Source organism: Glycine soja, chromosome 1 (genome assembly GCF_004193775.1).
Source record: "Glycine soja cultivar W05 chromosome 1, ASM419377v2, whole genome shotgun sequence".
Taxonomy (NCBI): Eukaryota; Viridiplantae; Streptophyta; class Magnoliopsida; order Fabales; family Fabaceae; genus Glycine; species Glycine soja.
The window spans coordinates 3,129,651-3,143,057 of record NC_041002.1 but is presented as its reverse complement, the minus strand read 5'-3'; the positions used below and the strand labels follow the sequence as shown (position 1 = coordinate 3,143,057).

Below are 13,407 nucleotides of genomic sequence, written 5' to 3'. Positions count from 1 at the left end.
TAAATGTCACAGTAGAGAGGCAACCGGATCATAATTCTTTATTAGACTCTTGATTATCTAAAATAATTTTCCTAATACCCTTTTAAAGCATTTTATTCGATTAAAAAAAGTGCAGTTGGAGCCATGGAATATGTTCTTAATGTTTAAGCCGCAAGGAATGCAATGGCGTAAGGGAGGGCAACATATAAGTTGGTGAAAATCAGGTCAACGGTCATACAATTAGGTAGGAGATAGTTCATCCAAATAATTTAGAAACAAAGCTAATCCTATTTGTCAATATGAAATAAAAATCTGTACTTAAAATACAAATTCCATTTCATAATGTCAAGGCATCATTATATTCCCCAATTTCTCTATTTCATCATGATAGTAATAATATGAATGCCATCATTCAGGTAAAGTTCACTGAGAAAAAGGACAAATAATATCCTTAGATATAGTCGATTTTTATTATAGAGAAAAATCACTTTGACTTGATCATTAAGAACTCAGGCGGATAAATCACACAAAGAAAACTGTGACTTATATCCTGTTCTTGTTTTAAATATTGTAAGTTAAGACAGATATACCTCAACACTAGCAGTTTTTATCAATTGGCATACAGGGCAAACATTGATAAATCCCTCACAATCCTTACACAAGCACAGGTGCCTACAAGGCATCAACAACATGGAAACAGTCTTTGTCTTGCATGCTCTGCAGGTCAGATTCTCCATATCTTGGTAGCTCTTGTGAGTAGAGTTTATAGGTGCGGCCGGAATGTTCAGGAAGTTATTAGGATCTATATATGAGGCATCATCATCAACCTCACTCTCTCCAAACCCTTCCTTCCCTTGTTCAGCTCCTTGTGAGATTGCCTGCTGAAGGTTGTTCCTTAAAGTATTGACAACTGACTCATTATACTTTGCTCTGTAATGCCAGCTTTGTGCTTCAACAGCCACCTGCTTAATTCTTTCTGCCAGCTCCCTGTTTTTTCGGTTCATGTTTTCTATCTCCACGTCTTTTTCCTTAAGCTTTGTGTTAATACCTTTCTCAATGGAGGTAAGGAGAGCTGCCACGTGCTTTTGCTTCATGTCTCTCACTCCCTTTGACAGTTGTTCCTTCTGTGTATAAAAATAATTGTAATAACATTTCAGAAAAGTATGAATCACGAATTACAAAATTGATAACTCTGTAGTTGAAGTAGAATTTCTGGTTCTTATAGCTTTGTGCAATAGAAAAAACAATCATTTAAAACTTTTCCATTACAATACCATCATCACCCTTACTCAAAGATTAGAACATTTCAGATAAATTCAAAAGAGCAACTCCTAATGAATTAGGTAATGACTGGACAAACATAACCAGAAAATTCTACCCAAAATGACTGCAATAATATATTAGTATTTTCCCCCACTTTCCTATTGGATTAAGCCACAGGCCAGTCCTTTATACCTTTCTAATGAACAGAAATATTTTGAACATAAATCATTTGTACCCAGAAGACCTCCAACAAACATCACCACAAAATGAAAAAACAGATAGCAATCTTCATATATTACCTGAAGTTTAACATACTGGTCCAACTCTTCTTGCTGCCTATCAAGCTCAGTTCTGATATTGTCACCAAAAGACAATATGATAGACGGTGTGGCAGTCATGCTGCCACTTGCAGAAGTAACAGATGAGTTACGCTCATCATCATCATATGAAAGCCTCAATCCTGTTGACACAGGGTTAGGATTTGGAATACTTGCTAATTGATCAGCATCATCTTGATGAACATTGTAGTTTAAGGAAATCTGAAGCCTTTGTTTCGATATATCTTCCATTTCCTTGCTTTGTTTATTAGGCTGAATCATGGAGCTGATATGCTCATTTCCAAAGTAATTAACTGGGTCAACACTACATCCAGCTTGTACTGCAATAGATATTGCATGTCTATCATTCAGTGATAAGGTAAAAACTAGAGATGAAAATACTAAAGCTATTAAGGACATACAAATTACTTTACATGGTTACTTAAGGAACTGCATAAAATGATAATGTGAAACAAATATGTAATAACTTCTAAATTTAATAAGAATTTCAGCCCTACCAACAAAAAGTATACAGAATCAGTAACTTGTTGCTCAGACACAGTACAAGATTCAAGTAAAGAAAACCACCCCTAGTTACAATCAAAACAAATTCCCTGTCAAGGACCATTACCACTCTTATATTTCAAAATCAAAACATGTGAGAAAGAATGCAGGATAAGTGGGTACACAAAAAAAATTAGGTGGCACAACAAGCAATGCACACTAACAAAACATGCATACATGCAATAACCAAGACAACTTCATAACACGTTACCATCCCTATTCAAAAAAGGAAAGGAGATGCCATAATCATTCCTATAGCAGCAGGAGCTAGAGAATAAAATTGTTGAAAGTACAGCATGGAGGAAAGTAGCAATTGAGTACAAATCTTAAACCAGAAAAAATACACGTCAAAAGCATAAGTTCAACAAAACAGAGATACCCTGTTTAACCACCACATTCAAATGATACAGTGAAAAGATTTATTGTTACATGAGAAAAGGAAGGAGTAAACTCACAATTTCCAAACAACTGCAACTGATTTGACACATTAGTTTGATGCCGAAATTGAGTTTCGTCCAAGAAAACAGGAAGCAAGCGATTTCCATTGTTGCCTCCCAACATTATCCAAGGAAATGTGATTGCCTAGCTCAAGTATGTAGCCTTAAAAGATACTAATGAAGCTGCCAATAGTTATCTGCAAAAAAAGGGGAAAGAAAGAACTCAGCATCAACTTTGAATAATGAAAAGCTAACATCAAACATTACAGCACCAAAAACCACATCAGTACAATACTTTGAACTATTTGGTTTGTAAGGGTTGGGGGGTTGATGGTCTAATGAAGTATACTTATAAGTTGGCTTTGGAAGAGGATGGAAGAGGACTGTGATGGTTCTTGGTAAATATTTCTTTGTCTCCTAGTTGTCAAGTAGTTTAGTGTACATGTTCAAACAAAAAGATGAAAATAGACAAATTCCATCTCAAGGTTGAGTTGCAAATATTTATAAACTAATGTTTAGATAGAAACAAAGGCTAATTGTGCAGCATTTAGTGAAGATGAGGTAAAATCAAATATTTGAAGCTGAAAAAATGAATATTAACTTTCAGTAATATCTAGATAAAATATTCTGATAAATACAAAGGAAAATTCAGGTAGCACATGGGAGGAAGCTGTTTTTAAAACTAACCATATACTTCTTATGATTAGAAACTAAAGTTCCAAAGCAATTATTTGCAAGTTCAGTAATACCAAAAGACATGATTTGTAGTAAAGATAAGTACAATTAACCATATCCTTCTCAAGCTTTTCTTGGGGTTTTCTTCTCCTTGGAAGGAGAAATTTGTCCAAACACAATTTTAAAGTAGCTCAATTAAGTTAGCTTGTTTAATGAAGAAAAGGCCAAACTGAGAAATAAAAGAGCTTCTGCTCTTAAGAAGTTAAAAAAAGTAAGGCAAAACACTCCCCTAGTGAAGTCTTGAGAAGCAATATCGAGGTTAAATGCTGATTATGTGTATCTTTACTTACATATGTTTAGTATACATGCTCTCATAAGAATGCAAACAATCCTAGGAAGCCAAATGCTGGGTTTCAAATAATAAGTTTTAGAGTTAAAACAAAATGATATATTGACTATCAGTATCAACAACAATAATAGCCTTATCCCACTAAGTGAGGCCGGCTACATGGATCACACAATATCATTGGGCTTAATTAAAAACCAAATTATCAAGTATATTATTCACCATGAAATCCCTTTCAATAATTTTGTCCAATGTCCTTTTAGATCTCTCTTTACCACTTCACAAAAGGCTAAAAACCGTGTCATCTACTCTCCTCCTTGATGCCTCAAGTGGACTTCTTTGCACGTGCCCAAATCACCTTAATTGAGTTTCTATCTTCTTTTCCTCAATAACTGTCATGCCAATATCTCCTTGATACTATCATTTTGTATCTTGTCCTTTCTTTTGTGGACACACATCCATCTTCACTCCACCTACAATCTCATAGCTAGTCTCAAACCCAAATAAAGGAGAACAGTTACGTTAAGCCCTCGACAGCCAGCGTAAAATTTGTTTAAACCCCAAACATGGATCGCTCATAGAAGATACATTGAGCTCCAACAGCAATATCTCTGAACTGTTTCCTAATATTCACTTTAAACAATCACATAAAGTATCTAGGAAAGCCATATGCAGAACCATATTTGGGCAAGTGCAGCACTAGTTATATAACTAATTTTAATAAAGATAAAATAAAATAAAAATAGAAGTAATAAAATGGTATAATGATTTCCCCAGAAAAAAATGATTGAGTTTTGCCTAAATCAGTTGAATAATTTGAAAATTGGCAAAGAAAATATATAGAATCTCCATAAATGGGTATATCTATTCTTTTTCCCATTTTTATTTTTTTTTTTGTAAGCAGTGATGCATGGAAATGGAAGCCATAGACTTCCCAAATAAATCTGACGAATGTTCATTAAAATTTGATCGCATCTAACGAATCACCAAGACAAAATGAGTAATCAAAACTAACATGTATGCAAAATAACAAGATGAAGATCTTAATTCTTAAGTGATATATAAATTTGTAAATATGAAAGCACTCAAAAATTTCACTCAGATTAATAAAACTAATTAAATGCTGAGATACAGAACAGAACATGACAACAAAAAGCTATCTTGATGTTCAGGGACATGTGTTTTGATGGTCACAAGAGGAGGAAATGGAAAACTGCAACGCAATCCACTACCAATAAAGTCAAAAACTTTGTGGCATGACAAGAAGGAAGAACAATTCAAACAAGAACCCAGTACATACCTTTGAGATTGAAATGCTTTACAACAGGGAAAACAAAAAACAAAAAAGATCAAGCTGATACAGGCACAAAAACAACCATGGAACAAAAAGGTGGCACAAAGGAGGAAGAAGAAGGTGAGAGATCTGGAATGGAAGATTGAGGAAAGTGGATGGATGATGGATGATGGAAGATGAAGGATGAATGAATGATGAGTTATGAATAGAATATATGAAGAAGGAGTGGGTGTTGCATAAGAGAGAGACACACAACTATTATTAATTTGTGGAATTTTCTATGGTGGTCAGAACATAAAAATATATTTTTAATATAGATTTTATACGAGCATGGTTAAAATTAAAAATTGGTAAAGATTACGTAAATACTTAAAAATGATGTATATTTATCTTTAATTTTTAATTATTCAGATAAAATATAGATTTTACACACACATTTGTTGTCTATTTTGTTGGATGGATTTTAAACGTGGGTCTCACTCTCACAATAACTACTTGGATTTTAAACATGTTTTACAAATTAATGAAATGTTATAAGTCTTTCTTCTTTTGAAAAAAGCATAAGTCTTACAACAACACTAGTTAAGCTCATAAGAAATTAATAAATATAATTTTTATTGAAAATTATGTTACATTTATATTAAAAATCAGAGTATAACATATTGTTAACAATAACATTAAATTATTTATTATTTTTAAATATTTTTTAAGTATTGATAGAGTGTGTTTGGTACAGCTTTTTTGTTAGAGTAAAAAAATTCTTAATATTGTTAGAGTGTGTTTGGTACAGCTTTTTTGTGGCTTATTTTTTCCTTAAAAAGAGAGGCTAGGACCAAACAATCTTATATAATTTTTCTTAAAATTATAAGTAGCTTATTTAACAAGTGTAAAACTAAAAAATAAGCAGCTTAAAAAAAGTTAAGTAGGGGAGTTTCTTTCTTGCTTAAGCGAAGCTTATTTCAGTATATAAATCTCTATTCGAATTCCTCTGTGTCCAAAATTTTGTCCTTTTCTTTTTCTTTATTATCATAAAGTTTGCAGGTCCATATGTCATGAAAAAATGGACGCTTGTTGTATTCACAAAAATTTAGATTGAACCAATTATTATTAATTATTTATAACAGAAGGAAAACAGATAACAAGACTGACAATAATCGGAAAATAATATAATGTTACAATAAATTGGTATTTTCTAAAATTGAAAAATTTAAATATATCTATTTTAATACTTTATTTATTTTCATTATCATCAAAATAAATTTATATAAATGAAATTATTTTTAATAATTTTTTTATTAAAAGTATTTTTGGTTGAATGAGATAATTAGTTTTAAACATAACTAAAGTTTTTAAAATATTTTACCAAACAACTTTTGTCTTAAAAGGTGTTTTTTAAGCTGAAAAAAAAAATTCACCAACAAATTTTACTTATTTTTTTAAGTCTTTATTTTTAGCTTTAAATTAAAAGTAACTTGTAAGTAAAAAAAACAACCTGCACCAAACATTCTCTACATAGATTACTTAACATTCACCATTAAGTGCAATGTGAAGAGTTAGACCTCTGTTTCCAATATGGGCTATTCTCCCTCATTTGTCATGCATGACATAATAAACACACGTTATTCATGCCTAGCCTATGTTATTCCAAAATTAGACATAAGTGTTTTTTTTCTTTTCAAATTGAATTAATTTCGTGTTAGTTTGGCCCAAATTTTGCTTGCATAATCTTAAAAGACGTGGTCTAGTTCATTCACTTGCACCATCTTTATTTGTAATTAATTTTCTTTAAACTAAAAAAATAATTCCCATGCATTATTAGTATAAAATAATTATATTATCAGTTAATTAAAAATTATTTTAAATAATTAATATAACTTTTAAAATAATTATTTTAAAAATTAATAATCTTATCATATATAATAATTTATAATTGGATAAGAATGTTACAAAATCAATAAATTTTAATTAAGTTACAAGAAAAAGATAAACTCATTTACAATATTAATATTGGATCGAAAACGTAAATTTTATAAAATAAACTATTGGGTAAGTCGGATGGATGAAGGGAAGGGATAAAAAGTTAGACGGGACAAAAAATTATTTTTATGAGTCAAAAGGAAAGTAAAGCTCTGCCCCCTTTGTTTATTTGCTTAACTTTATATACAACCACACTCTTAGATGTTATATTTTTGCCCCTATTCATCATTTTAATTAACAGTAAATTATGTCTTCCTAGAGACACATTTATTTTATAAATATGAGGTAAAGTTTCATATTGTGTATAAATGAGAAGATTGAATACTATATCATTGAAAAAAAGATTCATAAATTTGAATCTTAAGGTTTTAGATTAACATGTCGTGTTAAATTTATTTATGTGATTACTCATGATCCATTGGTGTAAATCTCTTTAATGTTTTTTCTCTTCGGTGACACAATAACTGGTATCAGAGTCGATGGTTCGACTTCATGATCGGCTCGCACAAGTAAGATGGGGCGGCAGTGGATCCTTAGTTTAAACATCTCTTGTATCAAAAGTTTTTTTGGTAATGGATCTAGACGATGTATCTCATGAGTGGAGGAAAAAAAGGCTCACACTAGAGGGAGAGATTGTTGGAGTAAGTGTAACATGAAGTGACACACCATGTAAGAATGAGAAGGTTAAACATTATATAAGTGAAGAAAAGACTTATAAATCTGAGCTATAAAGTTTTGAGTTAAAGTGTTATCAAGTTCACTTACGCATTCATGTTTCATACTGTATCTGTATCTGAATCAGTGCTTCTTAGCAATACTTATCCTCAAATAGTTTCTCGCCTGATTTAAAGCTAGCTCTCTTGCTGCCATTGGTACAGGAGAACCTTCCACAGAAAACATCACTAAACAAGAAAAAAGAATAAGACTAAAGGGCATCTTTTTTGGTAACATCTAAAAGTAGATGTTGAACATAAGTAAAAAGAGAAACCCAGCTTATACATTCCAAATGTGATTGTAACACAGTCCAAAAAACATTACATGTAGGTACTAATTTACAAAGCTAATGGTTAAACCACTTCTTTTGTTACTTATTTTATTTGGGAAAGCAAATGGAATATTATTTTTTTCTTTTAAGTTTTCTTCTATCATTTTTTTTTTGTAATTCATTTTACATAAGAAATTACGCTGACCATTTTTTTTATTCAAGGGATTGGTAAATCAAAATCATCATCTTCAACATGGTGCTACTGATATATAACAATGGTACTCCATACCCCTTGGACATTTAATAGGCATGTTAGTGTGTATGCTGCTTCGTGCATGCAGCTGCTCCTCACCTATAAACTGTTCCAAGATTGCTTCATAGGTGATCCTGCCCTACTGGTTCAGAAAACTCGGATTGCTTACAAATTATTCCAACATTGCTTTATTAGTAGGAAACTTTTTATGAACATATTATGTCAATACAAAACTTGTCCTTGTTAATCTTCTTGCTTCAATTCTTACATTTCAATCTTGCTGTGGCTGTCTCGAAATTGTGCTTCACTCATTCAAAAGGAGTTGTGACTATTTTTAGGTTTCGACCAAGACATGAAAAGGCTTCTCACATGTATGCTCATTTACAAAGAAGCACCCAGCGAATAAAATAAAAATCTGTTTCCAATAGCACAAGAGGGCCTTGCATCTCACACTTGCAAACCATTCGCATATTTAGTGATTTCTTTCGTGTGGTTCATGCCAAGTGAAATCCAGGAAGTCACATACCTTCTTTTCTTTATAAAATTTCAAACTAGCACATCCGATGCTGTCTTTAGGCTTTTCTAAGCAGCTGTATAATGTATGCGGTTTTGTCTTTTCTTGGACTTGGATCCACAATTAGAGTGAGACTCTACTGCAGTTCTAAATAAATTAGTTCTCTTTCATTCTTCTGGTAATAGTTGACAGCATAACTTATAAAATCTTTATCAATCATGCACAAACTAATGGTCTTCTAGGTTAAATTAATCCTGTCATTTGTAAAGACATCCTCTTACCTGGTCATATTCTGCAGTCTCATGTATATCTTGTGTAAATAGCTTAAGCTCTCTGAAATACTTTTATATTCTTATAAATAACTCATAATAAAGTTGTAGCTCAAATGTAACAATATGTATTGATTATTCAATCAAATTCAATGAGTAAATCCAGCTAATGACAAAAGAAAGGTAATACATACCAAAATAGCTATGTGGTTATTGTGGTTATCCAACTTTTTCCTCAAAGATACATTTTAAGAATCGGGCATGGTGGTTGTCAAAGTTCCTTTCCGGACTTTCTTCAGGTCTAATAGTGTGTTTAGTTTAACACTGGTGCACTTTCCAAAGCAGTTGAATGTGGAAGCAATAAATTATTGAATTGCTGTTCTACATGGGTTTAAATGAAAAAAATAAACATGTTCTTAGCAATTACAGAAAAACAATGAATTTCTTGTGTAGTATGGCAATAATTAATTTGAAAATTTTCCTCTTATTTTTATCTTAAAAAAATTTTAATCAGAAAAAAAACAATATACTTATTTTTTATTCCAATTAAATAACATAAAAACGGCTTACTACACGTGAAACAATTTTTCAGAAATTTTAAATTGTGTTCATGGTTATATAATACGAAATCATTAAATATACTCCATTAAATATTTTAAATAAATTAAATTAAAAGGTATAGTAACACTTCGTGAAATAAAAATATTAAATGGGAAATAAGTATAACTGTATATTTTTTGCTTAATATATAGTTTTTTTTTTGCATGATAAAATTTTATCATAATCTTGTGAATATTTGGAAGAAAACTGTGTTAAACTTATTTAGATTTATCTTGTTATATAAGCATTCAAGTAGATATTTGGTTAAGCTTATAAAAGTAACTTATAATGTCTATACTTTTTTGTGGTGAATACTTATAACTTCTATATAGTTTCCTTTTCATTTACCTTAATAAGTTTCATGGTGAAATTGAAATATGAAAGCTTATCAAAATAAGATATAAACTCATATGTAATAAGTGTTAATTAAATAAATACTTAATTAAATTATTTATCTAAATAGGATCTTATAAAAATACTTTTAAATATGCATAATATAAACAATTTAATAATATAAGACGTTATGTAGTGACCTTCCACCCAAAAAAGATGCTACATTGTTTGATTTACTAAAAAGATAAACAAATAAAATAGTATTTAATAAATAGTTAAGTTACAGTATAACTTTTTATGGTATATGTTGTTTGATGGTCAATATATAATACAAATAATTTTGTATTGTATTTTGTTTGATGTGTGTTATGCATAAAATAAAATAATATAAATTTTACTATAAAATCCTAAGTGCATTAATAGCATCTTGACGACACAATAAAGGAGAGACACCTCCACGGAAGAGACACGACCCCTAACCACGGAAGAGACACGACCCCTAACGCCACAGGGTCATCGTGATGGCGGCAACCATGACACGACAAGGTGACATGACCTCGTCAAATTTGGTCAAAAGAAGAAAAAAAAACATAACAAGAAAGAGGGAAATGAGGATAAAAACATTTGAATAAATTAACAATAAAAAATAAGCAGAAAGAGAATAACAGTCGTTCATATGATTCTCGCTGGTGACTAAGACGACCCTTATCGACGATGAAGGTATGACGTTTAAAGAGAGATTTAGAGAAAGAAATGCATATAAAAAAAAGATGAGATAATGAAAAGTTAAAAAATATAGATAATATTATATTTTTACTTTTGTTGGATACTAGACAAAAAGTTATACCATTTAAGAAGTTACAAATTTTTTGATATTTGTTCATTTCATCATTCTTTATTTTGTATTGTTTTTGAGTCATTTTTTAAATCAAATATTACATAAATATTTTTATATTGTTCAGTGTTTTATTTTATTTATTTTTTACGAATGAAACACACCTGTAATGAAATATTACCGAGTTTTTGCAAAGAAAAATGAAAAGGTAAACTTTTCCGTCAAGAAGAGCCTTATTCAGCAGATAAATAATCAATTGATTTTTTCTAAGTGAAATATCCACCTAAAATCTTTATCTTTATTTTTTTTTCCCCCTTTTTATATAATCTTTTATTTCCTTTCTTACATGTTAAAAACCAATATAAATATGGTGAAGAAGGGTTTAGGTGGGTTTTGAGCACTTGGAACAGAAGAGCACGCTGAGAGAAAGGAAGATGATCATCCCCGTTCGTTGTTTCACCTGCGGAAAGGTCTATTCGCTTCCCAAACACTCTGTTTCTTCCTCTTTTCACTCTATTTCGTAAATTAAAAACAAAAAAGTTTGGGCCTTTATGTGGGATTATGGTTTAGGGTTTTGGTTAATTAATGATCATTTTGTTTCGTTTTCTCCGATTTAGGTCATTGGAAACAAATGGGATACCTATTTGGACCTTCTGCAGTCAGATTACAGTGAAGGGTCGGTACCCTAATTCCTCTCCTTTTTTTTCTTTCAATTTTTTAAGATTGATTGAAGGATTTGTTATTTTTTACTAGTTTTTCTCTCCAGATATGGGGTTGCTGAGACAGAACAGTTGAACTATTTTTAGTTGTTTATCTATATGAATAGCTTTTTATTTGTAAGGATTATTATGCTACTTGGTAATTGTTCTGTCTAGGGTTTCGTTGGAGGGAGAGAGTGGTGCTAAGACCATGTGCTGATGTGCTTACTTGTGAAGTTGTTGTTGTTAAATGTATTGTTTTCTAAAAATCTGTGTCTTTGTGTATGTGCTTGTCATTATCTTGTGTTTTGAATTAAATTGTGGCTTGCTCTTGCTTTGACTAGCTGAATTTTAGGTAAGATTGCCTACGTAGTGACATGATTAGTCTGTATATATGTAAATAAATTGTCTCCTTGGAGAGTAAATAAATATGTGTTTGTGTCTGATCTATTCAAATGTTATTTGCTTGTCATAGTTGTGTTGTATCTGTAGGTTGTTACTCTTTGGTCATGTGTAATAACTTTAATTGCTGGGTATTATATATATCATTTGAGTGGTGGAGTTCATAGTCACTTCCATTTCTATCTTATTGTCAGTTCAACATGCATTTATATACAATGTAGCATGTCTGGCTTAGCTGCAAATGAACTTGTTAGAACTTGTCACCCCAAAAATAAATAAATAAATAAAAGGAACAATTAAGAATTTTAAGCGATAAGCTAAGCACAGATTGTATTTGCATTTGGCATAACTTGTCAAGAAGTATTAGTTTATCATATAATATTTCTCTTCCTCAACCGCATCCTTTGAGGGATATAGGGTACCATCGTGTATATTTTGAAATACTTGATTCCTTAATGGAATTTTATTGTCTACCTCATGGAAAAGATTAGTTTTAATATTGGCATAATGATGGATTGCAGAGATGCACTGGATGCTTTGGGACTGGTTCGATATTGCTGTAGGCGCATGCTTATGACCCATGTCGATCTCATTGAGAAGTTACTGAATTACAACAGTAATTCTTGTTCCCTCTATTATACTTTTCGTGTGTTTTAATTTTCAAATATCAATCGGTTTGTACTGATCGTACTTTTGGTTGCAGCTCTGGACAAGTCTGATCCCAGTTAAGAAGGCTTAAGGAGCAAAGAATGACCAAGATGTTTCAGTTGCATTCCATGCTATCTGGCCAATGAACAATCTTTTTTCCTTTTCTGAATTGTTTTGCTACAAGCTGGTCATGGTTGTGTGCTGATTCATGTGAATTATGGTTATCCGTTCTTTAAAGGGGCTATATGACAAAGCGCAGCTTATGTTAATTACTTCATTTCTAGTCAGTGTGATGCGAAGCTGTCTTTTGATATTAATATCTCATACACAATTATATGTCTACCATACTTTAGAAGACTGACCCGTACTTTTAAAAATCTGATTATTTAAGAATGTCCTAAATTTATATATTTAGAAATATTGCTACCTGACTTACTCTGCATGTTGCAATTTAAAAATATATAATGCGTGTAGTGTTAATTTGGGGATGAGTTTATGTGAAAAAAGTTAACCTTAGAAAATTTCATCCCAAGTGTTAATTGAGTATCAGACTGGCTCTTAGCAGCACTATCACGAACACCATTGATAATATATAATATCTAAAGCGTAAAATGTGATGAATACATGTTAGCAATATTAGTGTATTCTGTTTAATTGACACAAAAAAAAAGTAGGATAATAATATTTGGAATTCTGTATTATAAAAAATTGGTAAAATTAATTTTCATTTGTTTTTGGAAAAATAAAATAAACTTAGTAGAATTGTATTGTTTAAAATTATTTTTTAACATTTAAATACTAAATTAATAATATTATTTTAAAACAAAAATAAAAAGTATCTTTTCTTTACAAATTTTCTTAGATATTTATTTATTTATACAGAGAGAACTTAGATGTGTGTCTTTCACTTACATAATTACAACATGATACAAATCATATCTTTTTTGCTATAATTGGTAAAAATTTAATCTGTTTTTATTGGAATTTCGTTGTTATATAATGAAGTATGTATAATTTT

General features: G+C 30.8%; 2 protein-coding genes across 6 annotated transcripts; one reads left to right on the top strand and one right to left on the bottom strand.

Annotated features, from left to right (window-relative positions):
• Positions 1–401: 401 nt before the first annotated feature.
• On the bottom strand, positions 402–5,079 carry LOC114409804 (BOI-related E3 ubiquitin-protein ligase 1-like). Of its 5 annotated transcripts, none has more exons than XM_028373431.1 (5): positions 4,882–5,079; positions 3,857–4,204; positions 2,579–2,757; positions 1,542–1,900; positions 402–1,103 (listed from the first exon to the last, which is right to left on the bottom strand). In XM_028373431.1, exons 3-5 carry the CDS (start codon positions 2,682–2,684, stop codon positions 555–557), a joined length of 1,014 nt encoding a protein of 337 aa, XP_028229232.1. In that variant the 5' UTR covers positions 2,685–2,757; positions 3,857–4,204; positions 4,882–5,079; the 3' UTR covers positions 402–554. The 5 variants fall into 5 exon arrangements, with proteins under 5 accessions (XP_028229232.1, XP_028229202.1, XP_028229210.1 ...); XM_028373401.1 differs by having other exon boundaries at positions 417–1,103; positions 3,804–4,204; XM_028373409.1 differs by having other exon boundaries at positions 417–1,103; positions 3,804–4,197.
• Positions 5,080–10,972: 5,893 nt separating this feature from the next.
• LOC114409793 (DNA-directed RNA polymerase subunit 10-like protein) lies at positions 10,973–12,799 on the top strand. The gene is made up of 4 exons (XM_028373389.1): positions 10,973–11,111; positions 11,259–11,317; positions 12,263–12,357; positions 12,445–12,799. Exons 1-4 carry the CDS (start codon positions 11,076–11,078, stop codon positions 12,468–12,470), a joined length of 216 nt encoding a protein of 71 aa, XP_028229190.1. The 5' UTR covers positions 10,973–11,075; the 3' UTR covers positions 12,471–12,799.
• Positions 12,800–13,407: the final 608 nt, after the last annotated feature.